Raw genomic sequence first — 17170 nt, 5'->3', positions numbered from 1 at the left:
AATGAGCTTTTAACATAGATTATGGCAATGTGTGGAAGGGATCTTTTGCTCTGAAGTTAGAAGTGCTAATAGGGTCACAGCTGGCTAAATGCTACCATTCCCAGATGCAGGAGACATTGCTTTAACCCTTAGAATTCTCAAATTACTTTGTGGGGTTTCAAATAAAGAACACATCTAAATGGGTGACGTGAATCAGACATAATTAATTTGCTTTACCAGGAGACCAGCAGAAAGAGGAGAATAGGAGCCTTGCTCACTGGATGTGTTTGTCTGCAGCAAGCTCCTTTTGCAATTCAAACAATTCAGTTGCTTTCTTTGTGAAATCTCTGTTCTGCCCTGTGTATGCTAATCTGCAGGAGATAGTGGCATACAGCATAAGGTCTCCCTGTGATCTGGATCAGTCTTTGCTCTTTTGCTGGATATGCAGTGGGTATTTGCTGGATATTATAAACTTAATAAGCACAAGCATACAGAGAGTAATAAATGCAGGGATATTCTTCACATACTGAAACCTGCTCTGTGCTTATGTGGAGGATTATAGTATTGGAGACACTTGGGGTCGGGGCTGAAATTGGACTGCGGGGTTATCTTAATCGCCTGCCGAACATCTTCCCTTCCCCTCCTTCTGCACCAGACCCCACCTCTGCAAAGAAACCCTGAGTTTTTCTACCTTGAGGTAATAAAAAGAGTTTCCCTCCAATCAGACGCAGATCAGAGAGATCCTCTTTTCCTTCCCCGCCACTGAAAGAGTCCATCTCATTCTCTCAGTGCTACAGCAGAAGAAAGAGTTTATGTTTAATCTGCTCCAGACTGCTTCTGCTTGTGTTGGGCAGGGAAGCTGAGAGCCACATGCCTGCAGTAGCTTGTTTGCTGATGCCTCAGGCTGAACACACTTCCGCAGTGACACTCGCTTACCGTGCACTTGTGGGGTTTTTCTCCAGTATGCCTTCGCATGTGCACCACTAGCATGTACTGTGCTTTGAAAGGCTTCTGTTCCCGGGTACATTCCTGCCAGCGACAAACAAACTCCTTCTTCTCCCCATGAATATGATCATTGTTGATGTGCTGAAAGGCAAGGAAAAGAAGCTGGGCTGTGACATGAGAGGCTCGGCATCCCCCGTGTCACTTCTGCCAGGAAGATGGAAGGAAATCTTATTGTGCTCGAGTCTCCCCTTGACACGTTTCCTGGAAGTTCTGGATCGCTCTTAGATGAATAGGATCCTGCCACTGTATTATGGATGCAGTTGTTCTGATAAATGGCCTTAGTTAAGTGTAATTTGTGTCTTTTTTCTTTTCGGTGCCTTCAGTCAATGTTGACTCCTGGTGACTGCCTGGACAAATCCCTGCAGTTTTTCTCTTTCGAGAACCAGTGTGTTGTAGCGCTTAAGGCATCAGGCTAGAAACTGGGAGACCATGAGTTCTAGTCCGACCTTAGGCAGAAAGCCAGTACTTCTTTTTTCACTTCTGAAAAACCTTGACAAGAAAACATCAGGGACTGGTTGGTCCAGACTTGAAGGCACACAAAAAGAAAAAAAAATGTTCTATTTTAAACTTGCAATCTGCTCAGAGGACTTGCTTCAAAAGGCAGTGCCAGATATTTCAAAATATATCAATATACACGCTTAGTTAGGGAAATCCTTCTGCCCAACAGATGCTTTGTGTTATGGATTCAAAAGTATTACCTGTTGTCTTCAAGATCCACAGCAACAACAAAACCTGGTCAGAGGAACATTAGAGCATAAGAATTTCTTAATTTTAATCCTGTTATGGTAGAACTCTTTTCAAATGAAATATACAATCCCCAATTATTTAGGTCAGTTTGTCACATTTATAGCCTGCTGTTCCAACAAGAGCTTTGAAGCAGCTTGTTGTTTTTCAGGACTTGTCATTCAGGCAACATGCAAGAACAAGCTTCTTTTGCTCTATGTATTTGTAGATTGCAATTTAAGGACAGTCTCAGATTGCAGACAGCTCTGAGTAAACTTCAGCTCTGTTACAAGTTCATTTTGCGTCAACATAAAGAAAGTAAGAGTTAACTCATTCCTAAAATGTGGTCTAAACAGAGCATTGCTAATAGGAAAGCCTATAAGTAACAATTTAAATCAACAGCATAAAAACTGTGATTCTTCCTTATTGTGATAATATGGCAGTTCTTATTTGTTGTCCCTCGCTTGCTCATTCCCTTAGATCTATAAGAACATCTTCTTTGGGCTTCTAGCTATTGCCCATGGAAAAGCTCAGGCCAACATATGCTGGTTTAATAGGCGCTTCATTGCTTGAAGAGATCTGTAGGTTTTTGATGGGGTACTGAGATTTCTTGCATTCATATCAAACAGAATTCTAATGTTGCTTCAGAAAAATTCACGACAAATAATGAAGTATCAAAGTGGAAAATGCGTAATGTACATACAGCTATTAAGAAAAATGAAGAGAGTACTGCAGAATCATATGTGGGCACCATGTAATTCTGCCATAGAAAGGGTTGGTCTTCTGTGATGATAGTCACACAGTGAAATTGACCTGACTGAATCCTTAGAACCGCAAAGGTTGCTAGTACAGAGTGTGGAGATATGGGACTAGACCAGAGGTAGGCAACCTTGGCTCTTTTATGACTCGTGGACTTCAACTCCCAGAATTCCTGAGCCAGCCATGCTGGGAGTTGAAGTCCAAGAGTCATAAAAGAGCCAAGGTTGCCTACCTCTGGACTAGACAGTAAGACCAGTTCCACTTCATGAATTGACATTACCTCTGCTTGTCCACAGCCTCCACCTAGTGATGTGTTGTTGAAAATGACCCCAGGTTAAATAATTATTGAAAAATTCCTAAACCACTTGTAACAAAATAAGTGGATGGCAGAAGGATAAGTCCTATGTTATGTATTTTTAAACACAAAGCATCCTCAGGCCTGTAAGATTTCAGGGGACCCCAGTTCTACGGTTGCAAAAGTATAGGAGATCACTAGATGACAGCCAAGAGACTCATATAACTTTTCTGGCATCTAGTAATTTTCTTCGTGCTTGTAGCTCAAACCTGGTAACTCTAATTTTACTCAAATATTAAATTGCTAAAGAGTTTAAACTAAAGTATTAACTCTTTGTTTTAAGGTCGATTTTTATTACTACATTTCAGAAAAAATGTAATTACATATAATTATCCATATCTCAAAGAATATGAAACAAACCATTTCACAACCATATAACTGTTTCTAGATACAAAGTCTTAAAATGCAATACCTGAAGGGCTTCTTAGAATCTGGATTTCTTTTCCATTTAACACTGAGATTTAACATGTGCACTGCATCCCTAGGGGCACTCAACTGAGACGAGCCTGCATACTTTTGAGGAGAAGCATTCATGTGAAAGCAAAACTTCCTTCAATAAACTGCATACAGCACACAATCTCATGTTATCTTTCTAATTCTTCATATGCATTTCTGTCTAATACTTTGCAGCAGCATGTCTTCCCTGGCTCAGGGCTCTCCTGATTATTCTTCAATTGATTTTTGCTCTTCAGAGTTTTGCAAAACCCCTCCTATTTTAGACTGGCTAAAAAAAACCCTTTCCTTTTATCTGTAGAATTTAGAACAACATTCTTTTAAAGTAGGATTATCTCATTACTTCCTCATAATTTGTTTGATGGAAAATAATGAGTCATTTTTGATATAATGGCAAGCCATGGTATGACTTTTTTTTGCCTATCAGAAGTTGTTTATATTAACAGTTTTGGGCAAATGCATTTACTATTGCATTTAAATAGGAAAAAACCCATTTGCACAAACAATGATGAACTGGTTTGTTGAGAATTAAAAGCAAAAGTAATTTTTAAGTAATTTTATTTATTGTATTGAAGGAAGGAGGAGGAATGAATGGAGAGGAATACCTACAAGGTGGGAGCAAATGAGAACACAAGCATCATGATACAAGTAATGCAACATACATATCTGCCTCAGGTGTCATGTTGTAATATATAATTACTTTGTGTGGGTCATGATATCATGACTCAAGTCACCTTTAAGGCTTCATTATAGCTGGCTACAGAGGCTATGCATGAGGCTCATGGGTTTAGTATTAAGTCTGAAGCCCAAAGGCATCCAACAAATGTTATGGCCGAGCAGTGTGCTGAATCAATGGCATCTGAGTTGAAGTGGATCACATAGCATCACTACAGTGGCATCAGCCAGTGAAGTAATGCAATCTCCACATATTATTTTGCCTTTGCAGTGATTGGAGGGATACACCTTAATGTGATCATGAGGAAGAGTTCATAGACCATTGTAATGAGCAGAAGGAATGCTCATTGAGGAACGGGAGGAAGACCCATAACCAAGACAACATTCAGATAAAAGAAATCTGAGTTTGGGACAAAATTGTAATCTGAGTAAACATTGCAGACAAAACCTTCCCTGCTTCTCATGAAGATAGGTGGGTGTCTGCATGGGGCAGGGTCCATTCAGACTTCCAAGATTATGTTACTGTAATCTTATTGTAAAAGTAGTTTTAGCATGCAGGATTTTGATTTCTTAAACAGGGCCTATCTTTAAGGGCTAAGTCATTTCCTCACTAGTGCCTTACCGTGTTCATATCATCGCCTAGTCATTGTTGAAATGATTTTTTTTTTTAAAAAAAATGGTTTTATGATCCCAGACCAATAAAGAAATTTTTAAAAGCCTATCCTCACTATTTCAATTCTGGACAACACTAGATGACCTTTTTTGTGTGTATCTTCGAGACTGTTTTTGACTCTTGGTGACTGCTGAAGATTCATTCTGTAGTTTTCTTGGCAAAGTTTCAGAAGCAGATTGCTCTTCTCTGCTTCTTAGGGCTGAAAGAGAGTGGATGGCCTAAAGTCACCCAGCTGGCTTCGTCCCTAAGGTGGAACCAGAACTCACTGTCTCCTGAGTTCCAGCCACTACATCAAACTGGCTCTTTGGATGATTCTAGAATGTCTTATGAACTGCTATTGGGAAAAATGCATTATTTTTTACTTCACAAAATATCGCAAGAATACCATTACAATGAACAACATTTTGAGGTTCCAGAAAAAAGGTGAGATACCAGTCTAATAAAGAAAGCTACTTGGTGATTAATTCAGAAGGGCACCTCATACTAAGGCAGTCATCACTCAGAATTACCTAATATTTTCCCTCTAGAAAAATATAAGACAGCATGAGCAGGGATAGCAGGACCTAGCAGAAGCCCAGTTTCAATGGGAAGGTATTATCACCTGTACTATCATAACGACTCTTGGGACATGCTCACCTGTTAGGTAGGACAAGGAAGTGAACATGACTGTGAGTGCCAGGAGAGCAGAGTGTCAAGCAGAAGTAGTCCTGCTTGTCTCTTCATTGTATCTCTTCATTGCACAATCAGCACAAGACTGGATCACTCAATAATTAGTCCACCAAGGTTTGCAGATTACAATAAAGTCCAACAACAGATCAGTATTGATCCAAGAAGGCTGCGTGTGGCAACAGTTATTCTTACAAGCTGGTTGCTGGGAAAAATGGAAAACTATCAAAGACTTTCCTGCAGCTACATTCTTCTGAACATTTGACTTCACTTGGCAAGGTTTACCTATGCTCAGTTGGATCATTTTTAAAGCTTTGTAGTTTGAATTATGACTATGCAACTCACGATATGATGGGAGACTAAATCCTCAGTCCAAGGGCTTACGTCTCTTTCCTAAGAACACTTACATGGACCAGTTGCTCCTGCGTATCGTACTCCTTTGTACAACCTTCCCAGTGACAGTTGGTCTCATAAATAACATCAGGCTCCTGCTTGCATTCGTCCTTATCAAGTTCTTCTTTCAAGTCTGTCAGAAGTTCCTGTAAGATATAAAACGTTTTAAGTAAGATGGACTGACTTTGCCTGAAATCCTCAGTCACCCATAGATTAGCTAGCAGGTGCTATTGTGTGAAGGAAGAGAGCATTCCTGATCTGCTTAAGAAGACCTGCACTGAAATATACTTGCATGAAGAGACAAGCACCATATGCTGGCCAGTTGGTTGAAAATGTGAACAGATATTCCGCTTTGTATTAAAGACACATCTTCAGCCTGGGTGTTCAACAGCCATTTTATTTTTCTATTTGATTTTCTCAAAACTCATTTTGCTCTCAAAAATTGATGTGGCTTTTATCATGCATTTTTGTTAACAAAACATAAGGAACAAATATTATGTACAAGACAAGAGCTAGGTACTGCAAAGTCAGAAACCGTAAAGGATCGAAGCTAATAGAAATGATTTAAAATAGCACAGGTAAGTTGTTTTTTTAAAAATGGGTTGCTTTGTGTACAAACTTGGAACCAGGACATTCCCTGGAGTAGTATTTCTTAACAGGGAAGGGAAAGTGAGGACCACTGGCCAAAGACATTTAGCAGGCATGCAAGAAGAGGCTCCTTTAAAGATTTAAATCATAAGCCATTTACTGCTTTAAAAGGCACTCAAGCAAACAGGGAGGAATGTAGGATGTATAAGAATTCTGCCTCTGCTTCTACTGGGGGAAAATCATGGATGTTTTGCTCCCAACAGAATCCACGATGGCACAAATGCAAAAATCAAGTCAAATCTAGCCAGGGCCTGGCTTCCTCTTAAAAACCCAATGTCATGGTTCCGATAGATGAGATCAGTAAAAATAGAACTCCAAGGCAGAAAGTTTCCTTAAAGAACATATTTATTGGCTACAAAGTATCCCCACGATCAAAAGTGAAACCAAGACTAAAGTTCCCTCCCAAAGGTTACAATGTTGCAAAGTTGAACTTCCCACCCCCAGCATCCTGTCATAAATCACATTCTCTAACGAAGGCTCAGCCCACCAAAACCCAGGCAGCAATGACCTTGGTTCCCACGGGACAATTTATTGCTTTGTCTAACCTTAAAAGCACACATCCCCCCTCCCATATTGTGGCAACTGAAAACGAAGTAGAAATGGCTTCAGCCAAATTCCTTGCAGCGTTGACACCCATGGCACTATAGCAAGAACAGTGGACGTACTTTATTCAGCATACAAGGTGGTCACCTTGTATGCTGAATAAAGTATGGGGGCCTTCACTTCCTTTTTCTTGAATTGTTAAAATACCCTTCCTGCTCTTAGCAGAGCAGAGTTTTTCTCCAGGCCATCCTAGAACAGGGGTCCCCATTCCCCGGGCTGTGGCCCACTATTGGGCCGTGAGCTGTTTGGAACTGGGCCGTGGAAGTGGTGAGTGCGTGTGCATTCCATTTGAGTGAACTGTGGGCAATGGAGCTGTGCACACACTTGCCAGGTGCTGATGTGGAACCATCCCCTCTTCCACCCCCACAAAGCTGAAAAGGTTGGGGAACTGTCCTAGAACACCAAAGTAATTACACTTTTTGGTTATCAGAACTTTATGAACAGCTCTGCTTGACATGAATGTGAGAAGACTGGAGAAGCAGGAGCAAAGTTACATGCCTAACCTTGTTTAGCATTATTTTTAAGCTTTTCACATGATCAGGTGACCACATGATAATCCAGAACATGTTGCTGAAGGAGAAGTCTCTTACAATGAGCCTTTGATGCAGTGAACATGGAGGATATTTCCATTCTTCATGAAAAGAGAAAGACCCAGTGGCTACTTCATATCTCATACCTCAAATAAAATAAGTTCAAACCCCTCCCTTCATTGGTATGTTGGGAGATCATAAGAAAAGGGATCTAACCCAGAAATCTATAGATAAGAAAATGGATAAAGTCTGGCTTCAGCTGAAGTTCCAGAGACAGCCCTAAAGATAAGCATAACCAGACTATGCCGATTTGCAAGAGGTCATAGCTGAGATATCAGCCAAATCTAGTGAAAGATCCTGCAGCTTAAATAAATCACATGGGCCCTAATTCTCAAGATCCACCTTCAGCCTGCAAACCTTACAGGAGGAGGGTGATCCTATTGAGAACTGATTAAATACGATCTCCTATAAAGTGTATAATACAAAGATAAAGATATGTTAGATAATAGAGTGTAGGATGCTCAGTTGAAGAGAATGAAAAGCACAATATGAAAACCATGTGCTTATATCTGAAACAGAGCTCCAGTGTTCCCCAGAAAAAGCAAAAGGAGAAAAAGCATCGCTTCAATATTTCATGGAATTGAGCAAAAGAAATCAGTGCAATTTTCAATAAACACTTTAAACATAAACACAAGCGTATGGTGCATATGCTTTTTGGGAGGACTGAGCTGATAGATCACACTCTGATGGGTCGTCCAGCATCAATAAAAAGGGGTGACAGAAACTATGAATTTGATGCTTAGGCAGGCTGTGACCTGGATGCTGCATGGGACCCTGAACCAACAAAAGGAGTTGCACAGGCCAGCAACCACCACCTTCAGGAGGTCCTTAGAGAAACATTCCAGGGTTTCCTGTTTGCTCCCATAATCCTGCTCAAGATTGCTGAAAGGAGTGGGATGAAAGAGAGAGAAGGGGGGGGGGGAGATGGGAATGGGTGTCACTGCTGGGCGGGCATGTGAGTGTGTTTCAGCTCCCAACTGCAGGCTGCCCACCTATGTTTAAAAGAAATCTGACAGAAGTTTGTCCAGCTTTGCGGTTAATTATAATTTATTTATTTAAAATATTTATGTAACCATGGCCATCTTATAACCAGTTGAGGGCAGCTCCCAATCAAAAGTAAAAATAACATAAAGTCTATACTAAAACTATTGAACTGTGGAGGATTCATGACAATCTTTTAGTCTTCATTTCTCAAGCCTGAATTTAAAACAACTGATAATTCAAACTGCTTAAAAAAAAAAAAGATTCTCCTCAGAAAGATCAGTTTTATTAAAGATGCAGTAAAAAGATGACTCTTCTAGACTAGGCTGTTTTCCAATTCTGATGAAAAAGTTAAGCATAATGCAGTCTTTAATTCTAAATTTTCCAGTGTCCTTACAATGCTGCTTTTATTTTTATTGTGCCCGTACAGAGCTTCAAATACATTGATACAAAAGCATCCAACGCTCTACTTGGCATCCGATTCTTTCATATCCATTGGTTTTCAGGACTTGCTGGGAATTGCCTCTAGGTGCAACACTTTGTTCATTAACTGTTCATTAACAGTCAAACTGAATCAATAAAAGACTTGTTTTATTATTTTATTCTTTAGGTCCTCACGGTGATTTCTAGTCACAACTCTGAATTTTATATAATTCTTTAAAGGCTGTGAGGCAGTGAGATTGGTGTAATTAGTCAAAAACACCCACTGTTGATTGCTTATTATAAAATGCTGGGGAAACCCCAGACTACTTCTATAAATCATTTTTATAAACCACCCTAAATTTTGATAAGTTAGGATAGCATAGAGATAAACAGTCAGTCAAGGACTAGCAAGTACACATTGTAATGTATTGGGAAGGGTCAATATTGTCCAGTATTAATGGACCAAGAATGCCTGTAGGAGGACATGTCAAAAACATCAAGATAGTGACTGTGATGGAGGCCCTGTCCTTATTTTTTTAACATGTGTCACCCCCTTTCTCCCACTAAAGAGTGTTCTAATTTTGTATTATTCAAAAGGGTCAATAGTTTTAGAGCGTAACTGGGCTATTGATGAGAATGCACTGCTGCAAGGCTTGCCATCTTTTTACACCTAGCTTTCTGTTCTAAGGGCATAGTAGCTTCTAAGGAACAAGATTACCAGGAGTACAACAATACTAATATTTTGAAACAGTGCCCCTGACATGCTGCAGAAATCCAAGTGTGACCTTTGGAGTTGATAGAAGACACACATTCCCTGGATTATGCTTTTGTGTTGCTGTTTGCAAGGCAGGCAACCATCTGAGGCTGTGATTCTACACTTCTTAAAAGTTGAATTCACCTGAAATCAACTTAGGCCTACATTACATAATGCCACACTCAGTTTATGGCCAAAGGCACACACAAAAGGAATTTAAGCAAATTGTACTGCTTTTATGAAACATGTATATGCGTGCAAATATGTATTTGTCACATGGAAATATTATGGCACACGTGTAAAATATTTTCAAGGAGAGTTCTAAATGTAAAAATGTGTGAAGAAATCCCTGCTTGGCTACAGATGCCAAATATCAGAATCAGGATCTCCACTGGCAGATGGAATGACTGCCACTTAGATGCCCCTTACATTCCTTTACAAACTCTTTTTCCCGGGAGAGAGGAAATCGTCTTTTCCCATCTCTTGGCATAGAGCATCTATCCGATTTGATTAAGCTGGGAGTAAAGAGGGATTGTTGTTTCAGTTCCTGTGTTGTTTGTTGTCTTTGTATGCCGAGCTGTTCCCAAACCAAATGCTCTAGAGAGATGTCTTTTTGCCCTAATCATGCTGACTACAGCATGTTTATCTTTCCTAGATATGCTATCTTCATCAATTTTACCAGCCCCCTGATGATTGCACATGTTGCTGTCCCCATGCATCATGCCAAAACCCGCTTCTGAACTGGAACCGAAAGAGAAATTTGTCATAAACTCTTCTGTTGGCTTGACAATAGCACGCCTCATATTTCATGAAAATGAAGTGCCTAGAGCACTCCCAATAGTTTACAATTGTGATAAAGAACCGTCAGAGAGTGTGTCAGCCATTAAGCAGCCTGGAACTCAGCAGTTCTGATAAGGACACGAAAACTGGTGGGCCTTTCTGGGTGTCAAATACTGTGTCACTGGGGTAAAGGATGCTGCTCTCAGCAATTGCTTCCTGGAGAGGAGCAAGTCTTTTATTGGGAGCTTCCTATTGTGACACAAGTTCTTCTTGTCATCTATCTTTGCTCTCTTGATACCATTATCACTTGCTTGGCGAGTCCGAAGTATCAAACATCTTTTTTTCAGTTGCCTAGAGGCAGTATGACATGTCTGTTGAAAAAAAAAATGCCATGATCCAAGGACTCCCAAAGTGTTCCTTCCCAATCACTCATAGAAATCTGCAATCACGCTGAGATGTGCAGGAGGAGATCACCGATCCCGAAACATTTCCATTGATACATTTTGTCATTCCAGCCTATGCAACTTTCAAAGTGCTTTCTATTCAGGATGTGACTTGCAAATTTGTTTAATTAAGATCACTGATTCCCATACTCAGAATAAAACTGTACCTGAAGTTCTTGAGACTGCAACCCTGAACACTCACTGACTAGAGAGAGCGTGCCTATTTAATACAGAAAAAGAATGTAGTTTGTATGACACCGATCTTCGCAGTAAACAATTTTGAATAATTTTAGGTGAAACAGCAAAGGAAAGACATATTGCTTGTCAGCCAGCAAGAACTATTTCCCAATTCCAGTATGGCTCCATAACTTAGTGCATTTCGAAGACAATGAACATCACACATTTGAAGTTGCTACCTTCTTCCTTACTACAAATTCACAATTTTCCCAAATAGTTGAGGGTTACAAAATTCTAGCCAATCAGTCCAAGCACTGAATATACTCTGTCCTTTAAGAGTTACCTGAGTCGGTGGAGAAGCTGGTGGTAGAATCTCTGTTTCAGTCTTGACTTTACTGCGTTTATTAATTACCGGATTGACTGTGCTGCTAACAGCCGATTCACTGCTTTGCTTGTTCTAGTAAGGCAAAAATAAAATGGGGATGAGTTAAATGGTCATGATCGACGTGCTTAAGTAAATGCAGTATTGCAGCATTGAAATTGACTGAAATCAGTTATTTCCAGATGACTGATAAGCAGCTGTTGTTCATCAAGATGAAAATTAATCCAGGAAAAGAAAAAAATGGGGAGGGGGTTTCCTCTTTTAAAGCCTGCCTGCATTTTTCAAATGCCATTATGCTGAGCGAAATATTCCTTGTAATGGACAATATTATTGTTGGTCTATGATGGACAAGCCATGTCATTGTTTTGTAAGGGAGCTTGCAGCCCCAGGATCAGAGGGGGTCACTTAAGATCTTGGGTCTGGCCCTCAGAGTTCCCCAATGCTGCTGAAAAAAATTACATTTTAACACACCAGTAAAGGAAAATTATTATTCATGTCAGCAACAATCCTGTGAATTGTTTATGAAATCAAATAAAATATTATCTAGGTCCACCCATTTTGGAGTTTCAGCACAAAACATCACAACCAAATGCCAAATTTGGCCAACGTATGTTGTGTTCCCCTAGTTCAGGGGTAGGCAACCTTGGCTCTTTTGTGAATTGTGGACTTCAATACCCAGAATTCTTGAACCAGCCATGCTGACTCAGGAATTCTGAGAGTTGAAGTCCATAAGTCATAAAAGAGCCAAGTCTGAAGACCCCTGCTCTAGTTTATGGTTCAGGATCAGGGCTTTTTTTCTCATAGAACGCCCAGAACGGAGTTCTGGCACCTTTTTGGGATGGAACCCAGGCAAGGCAGGACTGGAGAGAAGGAAGAAAGACAAAACTGGATTGATGGAGCTTTTTACAACCTGCCTTGCCTACCCTACCCTACCCTTTTTCTTTTCTTTTTTTAGAAAAAAAAGGATAAACCTTCTACTGAGGAATAAATCTTCATATCCATTAAAAAGAAGCCCTTTGGATAGCAAACATTTTGCAATGTTATTTTTCACATCCCACCTCTGATGAACATCCACACAGAAACACAATTACTTGAACTAGTTGCTTCAATATAAATTGGACTAACCGTACGGATTTCACCTAAGCTGAGAACTTCAGTTTACTTTAACTGATTCATCTGCACATTGGAGACAAATAGCTGTATTAATTCCAAATAGATACCTTTAGCCCTCACTTGCCAACTAAAAGGCACCCTTGTCATCAGAATGCTATCTGATGAAGGGCAAATACACATATTAAGTTAATCTTGTAGCAATGCAGCTGCTTGGTAATCTGCGTACCAGTTCATTTTCATGGCAGATCACTGCAGTTCATCAGCATTCACTGCTGGAGAAGCACGAGCACCGAGGCACAGTTGGCCAAGGGTAAGACAGAGCATGGTATGAAGGGGACCAGAACTGGGAAGACTTGGGATGCCAACAATTTAACACGAAAAGCCAGGGTTGTGATGACTGAAAGTGACAGGACAATTGATAAGATTAATTCTAAGAGACTCACCTGGGCTATGTGACAGTGCTTTCAACAAAGCCACCTGAAACCCTGCCAGAAGCTGTTGGGAATCCTACCTGGTTGGACTCAGTGATGCAGTTGCTGCTGTTGCTGATCTGAGCAGGAGAGGAGTTGACCGAGATGACAGCCACATGCTGCCGGGCAGGGAAAGTTGGAGATGGCTGTAGAAAAGGAGGGGTATGTCCAAATGCTGAGCTCAGGCCTCTTTGCTGGTTCAGAATTTGTTGGTATGTCACTGGGTTGATCGGATGAGGGAAGGTAAAGGCAGGACTGGAGAGAAGGAAGAAAGACAAAACTGGATCGGCGGAGCCTTTAACAATTACAACAAATTTCTGGCACTACCCGCCCACAAGACTAGCTAAAATGGCCCCCAATATTTCCCCTACATGTTGGAAATGTAATTTGGCAAGAGGGACATATTATCATATGTGGTGGGAGTGCCCGAAAGCCCGTGTTTTTGGGAACAAGGTTCAAAAATGGTTAGAAGAAATATTTAACAACAGAGGTAGAACTAAAACCAGAACTCTTCCTACTTGGTATTACTATACAAAAATATGATAAAGGGACACTCTACCTAATGCTACACATCTTCACGGCCGCCAGACTGACCTATGCACAAAATTGGAGAAACAAAGAAATTCCTACTGAAGAAGAGATTCTACAAAATTTTTTATCATGTCCGGACATGGACAGGCTAACTATGGAACGAAAGGACAAGACGGAAACGGACTATTTTGGAATCTGGGACAAATTTTACTGCTGGTATGAGTCAAGAAGAACTGTTCGGGTTTTGAGTTAAAGTTTAAGTTTGTGGTATATAAAATTATATGTTAATATGTAGAGAAATAAGCTTGAGATTGTATTATATAGGGGAATATATGTATATATTTATATAGAGAGATGTATANAAAAAAAAAAACAATTACAACAAATTTCTGAAGTTTGGTAAGGGCAGTTGCTGAGCTGAAGTCAGCCTGGCTGGGCTACTTCCTCCTCCTCAAGGCAGCAGGTTGTCCCACGCATCTGTCTTGCTTCTGAATCTTAAAATCTTTGTTTGCAAAAAAAGGCAGAACTAACCCAGATGGATCCCTAATGAACAATAACTTTAGATTATTACATATATTTTTTGGTGCATTCTGTTTTTTCCAAGGAATCCCCTTAAGGCAATTTCCCTTGACTTTGTGCTTCTTTTGTTTTGTTTTCTGAGACTGATAAAGCTCACTGGACCTAACCTTTGTCAGGTGCATATTATCTCTTTGCTGACCATGAATTACACATAGTCAGTCCAAGATTATCAGAAGATCACTGTTGATGGGCGCTAGAGATTTTTTGGAGCCATGTATCATTCAAGGCCAGTATTTCTATTGAGATATTGTGTACTGTTTACTACAGTTTCCTGGCATTCAATGGCCTGCTGCTTCTGCTATTTGGATCCTTCAAGGGACGAATTATACATGTGGAAATTACTGCTTACTATAAATTATAAATTGGATTAATGGACATGTAAAACCTTTAAATCTACCAAACGAAGTACAAGAATGTGCTGGTGCTTAAAAAGAATATTTACTCATACCACCAGGAAGGGTCTCATTTTAATTATTTTTTTTATTAGTGGTTCATCTAATTTATAATCATTTATAATCAGAGAAAATAATTTAAATAACATTGCTCAGTTGTTGATAAATTGGGTAAATAGGTACAAACTTTAAATACTTGTTTATAATTGTCAGAGATGCAGTTTCTGAAGCATATAAAATAATCCACTTGAGACGTACTCACTTTCAATTTAATGGAAAAAGACCATACCTCTCTAGGTTTCTGAAATCAGAGAATAGCTTCATCTCTGTATACCAGGGGTCTCCAACCTCCGGTCCGTGGACCGGCACTGGGCCGTGGCACACCGGAAACTGGGCCGCGCAAACAAGTGAAGCCCCAACCGTGGGATGGAGGCAGCATGTAAAACTACACCCCCTCCAGTCTGCGGAAAAACCTCCCTCCACAGAATCGGTCCCTTGTGCCCAAAAGCTTGGGGGGGGGGGGCGTTGCCGTTTACTAGTAAAAGCCTTTGGGATCAGTTTGCAAACAAGACATCTGCACAAGTTCCATTTTTAAAATAACCAGACAAATATGGTCCACTGAATGTGAGAGAATGAAAATGTTTATTCTGGGCCTGTTGCTTTAACTGTAGAGAAGACATGGGCATTTTATAGCTCCTGGGCCACATCTGGTCCCTTGGTTGTCCTGATCCAAAATTAAATAGGGCTTTTCTGCTAGAAGTACCACTGAGGGGGAAGTTAAGTGCTTTTGCAAGCCTGGCAGGCCAGCCCCTCTTGCACTTTGGAAGGCAGGTAGATACCGTAGGTCCCTCCTTGGCCTGCCAGTGGTGCAGTAGACCAGGGGTTCCCAACCCCCAGGCCGTGGCATGCCAGCAACCGGTCCGCATAAACAAGCAAAGCCCCATAGGCAGGATGCAGGCAGCACACAAAACCACACATTTTCCGGTCCGCAGAAAAATCTCTCTCCACAAAACTGGTCCCTGGTGCCCAAAAGGTTGGGACCTCTGCAGTAGACTCTTAAGGCCATTGAAGGCCTGGTAGGCTGGTCCCTCCTAGGTCATGCATGCAATACAATTGCATTGCTTTTATTTTGAAGGCAATTCTTATTTTTTCCCCAATACAGTATGTGTATGTGCTCATGTGCATGCCTATGCACCCATTGGTTCAGCTCTCCACAAGAGTCCCAGTTTGGCCCCTGGGGAAAATGAATTACCCATCTCTGCTGTAGATAAGGATTGTGCCAGAAACTGAAAAGTTGAGAATTTCATTGCCTGAGGTATTTCATCTTCCCTTACCTTATTGCCCCTGCTGATAGATGGCCATAAGAGCCACTAGCGGCAGAACTACTTCTGGAATTATTGATATAAGCGACCAGGGAATTGGGTGAAGTCCGGATCATGGTCTGGAGATCAATGCTGGCATCAGACAAGGGGGATATAGAAAGCGCTCGCTTCCTGCTGAGTCTGGGGGTTACTCTTGGGCTGGAGAATCTTGACACTGTGTGAAATGAAAATAAGGAGAGATAGCATGGTTCCAGAGTAAAAGAAGTTGGTTTTAAATCTTTTTAAAACAAATATTTCAACACAACACAAAGTAATTTTAAATTTACAGTTTGAGTGATGTTTATATATGGTCAGCAAGAATAAATGTCTTTGGGCATTCAGGATGATAACCTCAGTTGTTATTACAGTAGTGACCACAAGTGACTCCTGATCTTGAATGACAGAAAGAGAAGAACAGAATGCTACTATCTATTTCTATCCATGCTATGAAATGGGAACATTTCCAAGGTATCCTGCTAGGGTGGTCTGCAATCAATCACAACAGATCTGGAAGGGACCTTGGAGTTCTTCTATTCCAACCCCCTGCTCAAGTAGGAGACCCTATACCATTTCAGATAGGTGTCTGTCCAGTCTTTTCTTAAAAGCCTCCAGAAATGAAGCACCTACAACTTCTGAAGGCAAGCTGTTCCACTGGTTAATTATCCTCACTGTCAGAAAGTTTCTCCTTAATTCCAGGTTGCTTCTCTCCTTGATTAGTTTCCATCCATTGTTTCTTGTCCTGCCTTCTGGTCATTTAGAAAATAAATTGACCCCCTTCTTCCTGTGGCAGACTCTCAAATACTGGAATACTGCTATCACGTCCCCCCAGTCTTTTTTTTCCCTCTAGACTGGCCACTCCCAAATCTTGCAACCATTCTTCATATGTTTTTGTCTCCAGGCCCTTAATCACCAGGTATGGTCTTACTAAGGATTTATAAAGCGGTACTAATACTTCATGTAATTTTGATTCTATGCCTCTGTTTATACAACCAAGGATGGTATTAGCCTTTTTGGCTCCTGCCTCACACTGCTGGCTCATATTTAAGAGATTGTCCACTAGGACTCCAAGCTCTCTCTCACAGTTACTGTTTTTGAGCCATGTTTCACCTAATCTGTACTTGTACCTTTGATTTTCCCTGTCCAGGTGTAAAACCTAGTTTTCTCCACATTAAATTTCATTTTGTTGGATAGGGCCCATTGTTCAAGTCTGTCAAGATCTTTTTGGACCCTCAGCTTATCTTCTGGGGTGTTGGCTATTCCTG

At 40.7% G+C, this 17170-nt stretch overlaps 1 protein-coding gene across 1 annotated transcript in view; it reads right to left on the bottom strand.

The window, feature by feature from the left end:
* The window catches only part of GLI2 (GLI family zinc finger 2), a 204943-nt gene that overhangs the window by 12623 nt on the left and 175150 nt on the right, over window positions 1-17170 (bottom strand). The window contains exons 7-11 of the mRNA XM_015817638.1: window positions 15882-16083; window positions 13087-13300; window positions 11424-11537; window positions 5696-5827; window positions 916-1065 (exon numbers count right to left, since the gene is read on the bottom strand). Of these exons, the coding sequence (XP_015673124.1) occupies window positions 916-1065; window positions 5696-5827; window positions 11424-11537; window positions 13087-13300; window positions 15882-16083 (812 nt within the window). The remainder of the gene's footprint in view (window positions 1-915; window positions 1066-5695; window positions 5828-11423; window positions 11538-13086; window positions 13301-15881; window positions 16084-17170) is intronic.

The sequence above is a fragment of the Protobothrops mucrosquamatus genome, unplaced genomic scaffold (assembly GCF_001527695.2).
Source record: "Protobothrops mucrosquamatus isolate PMUCROS unplaced genomic scaffold, P.Mucros_1.0 scaffold613, whole genome shotgun sequence".
NCBI classification, from domain to species: domain Eukaryota; kingdom Metazoa; phylum Chordata; class Lepidosauria; order Squamata; family Viperidae; genus Protobothrops; species Protobothrops mucrosquamatus.
Note: the sequence above shows the minus strand (reverse complement) of the source record. Positions and strands in the feature narration are given on the sequence as shown.